Raw genomic sequence first — 8,287 nt, forward strand, 5'->3', positions numbered from 1 at the left:
AGTGACTGAGCCAGGCCGAGCCAGGCCGTACTCGGAGGCAGAAGGAGGGGCAGCCGGCCGGCAACGGCCTCCGTCAGGCAGCTGTCAGCTCTCACAGCCTCCTGCACTCAGCTCCGGGCTGCGGGGAGAGAGAAGAACTTTGAACGGCAGGCTGTGCAAGACAGACCCAGGCTTTGCTGCCTGATCAGTGGGCCGCGTGGGGCTCCGGCTCCCTCAATCCAGAGGGACTCGTGGGCAGGACCGTGGCTCCGCCTTCTCCTCCCCAGTGGACCAGTGGGACAGCCCAGGCTCTGGCTGCCCCACCTCCAGTGAGACACGGGGCGATCCTGGGGTCCAGCTGACCCCCCCCCCCGCAGTGGACCGCACGGGCAGACCCTCTGCTCCCGCTGCCCCCGCCTCAACAGTGGGACCGCATGGGGCAGACCCTGGCTCCGTTCCAGAGCTGGGTGTGTCTGCCCAGGGAGCTGCTGCCCAGAGCTCTGCATGCGGTAGCCGAAGCTGCCCCCAGGAGCGTTCCTGCAGGAAGGCCTGCAGTGCCAGGGGGCCTGGCGCCTAGGCCTGGGCCTGGGCAGCACGGCAGCCCCTGCTGGGAAGGTCCCCGGTCCGGCTGGCCATGGACTTGGGGTGGAGCGCAGCCCTGCACACTCACCAGGCCGCAGCTGGCCCCCATGCTCCACACTCGAGTGGGCGGCGGTGACCACAGTCCCCGCTCCGTTCCGTACCCTCCAGCCTCGCACACGCAGCCCCGACATAAGCCCTACACTGCAGTTGGGCCGCGGCTCCTCGTGATCTGCTGGCAGTTTTCTGCTCGCCAGGGCGCCATCGGCGTGGGGCCTTGCCAGCGCTCCCTGTGGGACAGCTGCACAGCGACCATGTCAGGCAAGGGGCCCCCAAGACTCCCCTCCCGCGGAGCACAGCGCTGGGCCACTCACCGGCATCTGCCTGAGCTAGCGTGCCGTCTTGAATTAATCTACTCCATATAGAATGGTTGGCGACCAAAGGTTCTGTAGTGCACAAGATCATTAATAAAGTGGGTCATATAAGGTGCTAAGACCAGGTTAATGGGTTGCTTGGTTATAATTATGGGTCTGCGTGCATGTGTTCATTGTAGTTGAGTTATGACTATTGGCTCTATTACTGTCTGTATTTAACTATGCTCTGCTGCTGGGTGACACACCCACACAAGTGAGTGTTAGCTCGCCTAGCTAGCTTGGCTGGCCCATAAGGGACCATCAGCTACAAATTGACCCATTGAGAGGAGGTGGTTACCCTTGTGACTCCAGCAGGTGTGGCAGGGACTGGCACATGTGACATTGCAAACTCCATTTTCTGTACTTTCCACAGTAAGAACAGAGCGGTTCTTACACCCGGAAAAGCCTATAAAAGGTGATGCCTCATCTCCATCTGTCTTCATGTCTGGCTTCTACCTCTGAGGCGCTTGCTGCAAGCGAAGCTCTGAACAAAGGACATATGACCATCTCCAGTGGGGTAGTTCACAGACTGATTGAACCTGCAGGTTTACCCATCACATGCTACAACCTAATACTAAAACTTTGCCATCACTGTATGTAACTGATTCCATTTAACCAATTCTAGCTCTCACCTCTACTTTTTTCCTTCTGGAATTAAACCTTAGATTTTAATTCTAAAGGATTGGCACCACGTGATTTGGTAGATCTGATGTGTGATGAGCGATGTACCTCACTGCTCCCCTACTTACCTTTGACCCCACCACCTACACCCCCTTTGGGGACATTACAGACGTATGTACTATATGCTAACCCATAACCAAATACAGCGTCCCCCATTACTCTTGTGTTGCCCCCGATGACAATGACTTGACACGCAAACTCTGGTATCATCCTTATTAACTTATTTAAATATTCTCTAATAAACATATTGACCTGGGTCTGGGGCTTGGTCCTTTGGGATCGAGAGAACCTTTTTCTTTTACTGGGGTGTTGGTTTTCATAACCATTCATCCCCAGGACGGGTGGGACTGGTGGGGATACTGGGAGACTGGAGTGTCTAAGGAAATTGCTTGTAACTTGCAGTTAGCCAGTGGGTGACACCAAAGTCCTCTCTGTCTGGCTGGTTTGGTTTGCCTTAGAGGTGGAAAAACCCCAGCCTTGGGCTGTGACTGCCCTGTTTGAGCAATTGGTCCTGATTTGGCACCTCAGTTGGGTCCCGCCAGAACCATATCATCACACTAGCAAGGGGGGAAACCCTGGTCAGCAGCCAGTGGGCACCGTCTTGCTGCAGCCACTGGGGGCCCCAGGAGGGTGGCTCCCCTGCACCCTCCATAGCATAGTGCCCAGCAGCACATGGGGACCCTGTTCAACCAGTCACCCACCCCCACACCAGCAGTTGCTGGGGGAGCTCACCGCAGTCAGGCAAGGAGCAGGGCGTCCGGCGCGTCGGGGGACCCAGGCACTCGGCCCCGGCATACAGGCGCTGCTGCAGCTGGTGCCTCTGGGAGATCCGCACGCCCGGCCCACACGTCACTGAGCACGTGGACCAGGCTGACCACGCGGACCAGAGGCAGTCCACTGTGGGGAGAATGGGGCGGAGTCAGGGCCAAACCCACAACAGTGAGGGAGGGGTCAGAGCTGAGCCCTGACACTCTGTGGGGGGGTCAGCACCAACCCCAGGGCACTTGGAGGCTGAGATGTGAGTGCTCGTCTGTTACCACTTTCCCTGTGCTCGGAGGGGCTGGGCTGCCACCCCCGGCCCTCACCCTGTGGGCTCCATGGATGCTGCAGGAGCAGAGACCTTCGCCCCACAGCACCTGCCCCGCCAGTGCTGCCTCCTAGAGACACCCCCCGCCAGCCTCAGCTGGGCCGTCTCTCCAGGGCAAGGGCCCGGGGGGCAGCGGGATGCTTGGTGCTGATCTGCCTGCAGGCCGGGCATGGGGTGGGTGGGGCCCGGCCGGGGGTCTCTTACCGTTGCAGTCCCACTGGGAGCAGCTGAAGGTGCCTCTGCGACAGACACTGCAAACAGAGCGAGGGTGTGAGATGGGAGCCGGCTCCTGGCTGCCACGCCAGACATTCCCACCCCAGGCTCCGAGCCCTGCACCCCAGCACTCAGCTCAGCCCCCCACACAGCTGGGGAGGAAATAGGCATGGAGAGGAAGGGGCTTGCCAGCCCTCACCCAGCAGGTCAGTGGCAGAGCCAGGATGGAACCCAGGAGTCCTAGCTCCCAGCCCCCTGCTCTATCCCACCAGACCCTGCTCCCCTCCCAGAGCCGGGATGGAACCCAGGAGTCCTGGCTCCCAGCCCCCTGCTCTATCCCACCAGAGCCTGCTCCCCTCCCAGAGCTTGGGGGTTTCATGCCATGGGGCCTGAGCGCTATGTGCCTGGAGCCTGTGCCCTGAGGTCAGTCCCACCAGCCGGCCCCCTGCCTGGAGAGGGGGAGTTCTGGCCCTGCCAGGGCCAAGCCGCCATGGCTCACAGCCCCCCAGCCCTGTCCCACAGTGACCATTCTGTGCCCTCAGCCAGCCCCCTGGCTCCGTGCTGCCGCCCCAGGGCAGAGTGCAGTGCCTGCCCCACACCCCTGGAGCAGAGTCACCCGTGAGCCCTGGGTCACTCGGGACTGGGCCCAGCACTGTCTGTGTGGGGCAGACCCCCACCCTCACTGCCACCCCATGGCATTGTCTGCAGGAGGCAGTGCTCCCCGGCACTGTCCCTGTGGGGCAGCCTGACCCCCAGCTGCAGCGGGCAGTACTGCAGGGCCCCCCAGGCCCAGCACTGACCAGCTGTTGCACTGGTGGTGGATGGTGCTGCCGGCCGGGTACTCTCTCGCCCGCTCCTCCTGCGACAGGTTGGAGGCCCACAGCACGGCAGGTGCAGGGAGCAGCAAACAGCGGCATTCATCTGGGGGCACGCACGCCCCATCCTGCAGCACCTGCAGCGACACAGCAGATGCCACTTGCCTCCAGAGACCGGGCCCACAACTCCCAGCCCCGAGACCAGGCTGGGGAACCCCCTGTCCCCCCTGAGACCGGGCCGGCAACTCCCTGCCCTGAGACCAGGCTGGGGAACCCCATCCTCCCAGAGACTGGGGCAGCAACTCCCTGCCCTACCTGAGACCCAGGCTGGGAACCCCCTGTTCCCCCCACCCCGAGACTGGGCCTGCCCCAGAGACCGGGCCGGCCACTCCCTGCGCGGAGACCAGGCTGGGGAATCCCCTGTCCCCACAGAGACCAGGTTGGGAAACCCCCTGCCCCACCTGAGACCCAGGCTGGGAACCCCCTGTCCCCACCCACCAGAGACCAGCCGGGGGAACCTCCTGCCCCCTCCAAAGCCCAGGCTGGGGAATCCCCTGCCCTCCCAGAGACCAGGCTAGGGACCCTGCCCCACAGCCTGGGGAGGAGGAACCCGGGAGCTGGCCCTTGTCCATCCCCAGCAGACTCTGTCCAGGCCCCGCAGCCAGAGGGGCTGGGGCTGCGGGCACGGGTGCTGTCACAGGCGCTGTGTGCCCTTGAATGGCAGCTCATGGCACCTCCGTCTGTTCGGTGCCAGACAGGACCTGGCCCTTCCTCCCTGCCAGCCCAGCCCTGACGAAGGGCCCCCCTGCAGGCCAGTGGTAGGAGACCCTCTGCCCTTCAGGCTGCTGCAGGAGGGATAAGCCCCGGGGCGGGGAGGCGGGCTCCCTTCCCCCGGCTCAGTATCAGGCAGGGGGTGTCCATGGCAGAGGGCCCGGGAGGCCAGAGCCCAGCCTGGGGCCCTGTGGGGCAGGCAGGGCTGACGTCTCGGACCCAGGAAGCAGCAGTGTCCTGCCGAGGGGGCAGAGACCCACCTGGCCGGGAGGGCACGCACAGCCGGGCTGGCACTCCTCCCGCAGGCACACGGTCCCAGGGCGCAGGTCAGCGCAGGCGCGGGGACAGGCGTTGGCACAATCGCTGTACACCTGGGGGCCCGGGCACTCTGCACAGAGCAAGGGGAGGGGCAGGTCACGCTGGGGAGCTGTGAGCCCCCCAGCCCAGAATATAGACAGGGGCTCCCTCTACCAGACACGCTGCACCCACATACTGACGGGGGCTCCCCTGCCCCAGAAGCACTGCGCCCACGCACGGATGGGGCTCCCTTCTCCCAGACGTGTTGCGCCCATGCATGGATGGGGCTCCCCTGGCCCAGACACGACGTGCCCACGCACGGACGGGGGCTCCCCTGCCGCAGACGCGCCCACGCACGGACGGGGGCTCCCCTGCCCCAGACGCGCCGCGCCCATGCACCGATGGGGCTCCCCTGCCCCAGACGCACCAGGCGTTCATACAATGGGGGCTGTATCACAGGTTATTAGACGACAGGACACAGCCGCAAGCAGGGGTTGTAGGTACAACCAGGACCCCTCAGCCAGGTCCCTCTTGGGGGCAAGGATCTTAGACCCCAAACTTGGGGTTCCTGCCTCTTCCCAGCCAGCCCCAAACTGAAACTAAAACCTCTCCAGCAGGCTCCCTCCCTTTCCCAGCTTCCTGGGCAAAGGTGTTGACTCCCCCCACCCCCTTCCTGGCTCAGGTCCTGTCCCTCACCTGGAGTCACCCCCTGCTCTCCCCCTCACATGCAGACAGCCCCAGTAAAACTAGACAGTCCCAGGTCAGTCCCCCCACTCCCTGCTGCGTCCCAGGGGGTGCCACTCTCTCCCCAAGCTCTGTGCTCCGTGCTGGAGGCCCCGGCCCCCCTGCCCAGCCCGTACCTGGGGTGCAGTTGTGGGTGTGGCAGGCGCGGTGCAGCAGGAGGGGGGCAGGGCAGTGCTCCCCCTGGCCCTCCCCTGGGGACAGCAGGCTCCGGCTCCGCTCCGACACGCCCCCCCCACAGCTGGCGCTGCAGGGGCTCCACGCCGACCATGGGCTCAGCTGGCAGCCGGCTGCAAGGGCAGGGCAGGGCAGGGTCAGGCGGGGGGCAGGGCTCACACCCGCCGTGCTCGGCAGGGAGCAGGCTCAGGGAAGGCAGGGCCTGGCGGGTGCAGGGTGGGATCCCGGGGCACCAGGGAGGTGCTCACTCTTTGGGGATACAACAGGCAACAAGGGCAGCAGCAGCTGAAGGGCCCCAGATGGCTGAGGGTCTGGCACTCACCCGGGCAGGGCCGTGGGGCTGGCACTCATGCGGGCAGGGCTGTGGGGCTGGCACTCACGCAGGCAGGTCGTGGGGCTGGCAATGATGTGGGCAGGATTGTAGGTTTAGCACTCACCCGGGCAGGGCTGCGGGGCTGGCGCTCACCCGGGCAGGGCTGTGGGGCTGGCAATGACGCGGGCAGGATTGTAGGTTTAGCACTCACCTGGGCAGGGTCGTGGGGCTGGCACTGAGGCAGGGCTGTGGGGCTGGCACCCACCCGGGCAGGGCCGTGGGGCTGGCAATGACGCGGGCAGGGTGGTAGGTTTAGCGCTCACCCGGGCAGGGCCGTGGGGCTGGCACCCACCCAGGCAGAGCCACGTGGCTGGCACTCACCTGGGCAGGGCCGTGGGGCTGGCACCCACCCGGGCAGAGCTGCGTGGCTGGCACTCACCCAGGCAGGGCCGTGGGACTGGCACCCACCCGGGCAGAGCCACGTGGCTGGCACTCACCCGGGCAGGGCCGCGGGGCAGGCACTCACCCGGGCAGGGCTGCAGGTTGCACTCCGCAATCTCCTCCATGGCGTCAGCGGTACACGGGGCCCCGGTGGGGCTCTCCTGGCAGGGGCGGTGCCGGAGTGTGCTGCCTCCCCCACAGGTGACGGAGCAGGGGCTCCACTCGGACCAGGGCCCGTAGGAGGGGCACTCCGGATCGGGGCAGGCGAAGGTGCCATTCCCGCATGTGCTGCAGGGAGAGACATGGCTCAGAGGGTCACAGACACCCGCAACCACGATCTGCCCCTGCCCAATGGCTGGGCTCAGTCCCTCAGCCAGTGCCCGGCAGCCACAGCCCGTATCCTGCTGGCGATGGGCACCTGCCCAGCTCTCTCCTGGCACTGCTGGCTGCCAGGCTCCTCTCATTGCTCCTGTGTGCCAGCCCTTGGGCTTCCTCTGCAGAGCCACCGCTCCCGGCTCTGCGCCCTCCCATGCCACGGGCACTGCCAACCCCATCGACTACGGGCACCGCCTGAGGATCTCCACGGGTAACCCCCTGCCAGCACGAGGGCGCCTCTCCGCTGGCCAGGCCACACCCGCTCCCAAAGCCTGCGCTGGGCCACTCTGCTCCAGTGTAACGGGCACTGCCCACGTGGCAGCGGGTCCTCAGGCCCCAGCGCTGCACTTCCCACATGGACACCCCCGAGTCGCTGGGCCCAGCCTGGCTGTGCAGACCCCTTTGCCGCGTCTCTGGGAGCCGCACACGCTGAGCTCCGGGACGTTACCCCTTCCCCCGGTCAGGGTCCCCTCCCAGAGCCAGGCGCCCAGCCAGCCCCTCCGGAGCTCGGGGGGAAGGATCCGGGGCCCCCGTTCGGCCACACTCAGCGCTTACCTTCCCCCCTCCCTCCTGCTCCTTACCAGTTGTGACAGTCCAGCTCGGCTGCCTGTCCCTGCCAGAGCTCCCGCGTGCCGTTGGCAGTGGGCAGCCCACAGCGGCAGGCCAGGACTGGCACGCACACGCCGTCCTGCAGCAGCTGCCCCTCGGGGCACCGGCAGCCTGGCGGAGGAGCGGGAGGTGAGGGGTTGGGACCAGGCACCCCGAGTTTGGGACAGAGTGGAGGAGGGGAGAGGTGGGGGCTGAACAGGAGCTGGAGTTCAGTGGGATGGCAGGATGGGCCGGGGGTCTGAACGGGAGCCATGGGCCTTGGTACAGATGGGGGAAGGAGGGGTACTGGCTGATCACCGTGGGGCTGGGTACAGATGGGACAAGGGAATAAGGGTGCTGGGTAAGCACTGTGGGGCTGGGTGATGTAGGGCAGGAGGATGAGGGGCTGGGTGAGTGCATGGGGCTGGGTAATGTGGGGCAGAAGGATGAGAGGGCTGGGTAATGTGGGGGGAGTGAGGGGGCTGGGTGAGCACCATGGGGCTGGGTAATGTGTGGTGTGGGGACAAGGGGGCTGGATAAAAGTCATGGGGCTGGCTGGAGGGGTGGACGGGGCTGGATGAGCACCGTGGGGCTGGGTGGATGTGGGGACGGGGCTGGGTGAGCGCTGTGGGGCTGGGTGGATGTAGGACAGGGGGACGAGGGGGCTGCGTGAGCACCGTGGGGCTGGTTGGATGTAGGGCAGGAGGATGAGGGGCTGGGTGAGTGCCGTGGGGCTGGGTGGATGAGAGGCAGGGGGATGAGGGGGCTGGGTGAGCGCCGTGGGGCTGGATGGAGGGGAGGATGGGGAAGAGGGACG

The 8,287-nt window shown here is 65.5% G+C and overlaps 1 protein-coding gene across 1 annotated transcript in view; it reads right to left on the reverse strand.

Annotated features, from left to right (window-relative positions):
- The window catches only part of LOC116838058 (SCO-spondin-like), a 168,823-nt gene that overhangs the window by 9,945 nt on the left and 150,591 nt on the right, over window positions 1-8,287 (reverse strand). Inside the window, exons 82-89 of the mRNA XM_075063419.1 lie at window positions 7,464-7,602; window positions 6,593-6,795; window positions 5,696-5,866; window positions 4,799-4,926; window positions 3,753-3,904; window positions 2,944-2,990; window positions 2,385-2,549; window positions 650-859 (exon numbers count right to left, since the gene is read on the reverse strand). Of these exons, the coding sequence (XP_074919520.1) occupies window positions 650-859; window positions 2,385-2,549; window positions 2,944-2,990; window positions 3,753-3,904; window positions 4,799-4,926; window positions 5,696-5,866; window positions 6,593-6,795; window positions 7,464-7,602 (1,215 nt within the window). The remainder of the gene's footprint in view (window positions 1-649; window positions 860-2,384; window positions 2,550-2,943; window positions 2,991-3,752; window positions 3,905-4,798; window positions 4,927-5,695; window positions 5,867-6,592; window positions 6,796-7,463; window positions 7,603-8,287) is intronic.

Source organism: Chelonoidis abingdonii, chromosome 2, assembly GCF_003597395.2.
Source record: "Chelonoidis abingdonii isolate Lonesome George chromosome 2, CheloAbing_2.0, whole genome shotgun sequence".
Taxonomy (NCBI): domain Eukaryota; kingdom Metazoa; phylum Chordata; order Testudines; family Testudinidae; genus Chelonoidis; species Chelonoidis abingdonii.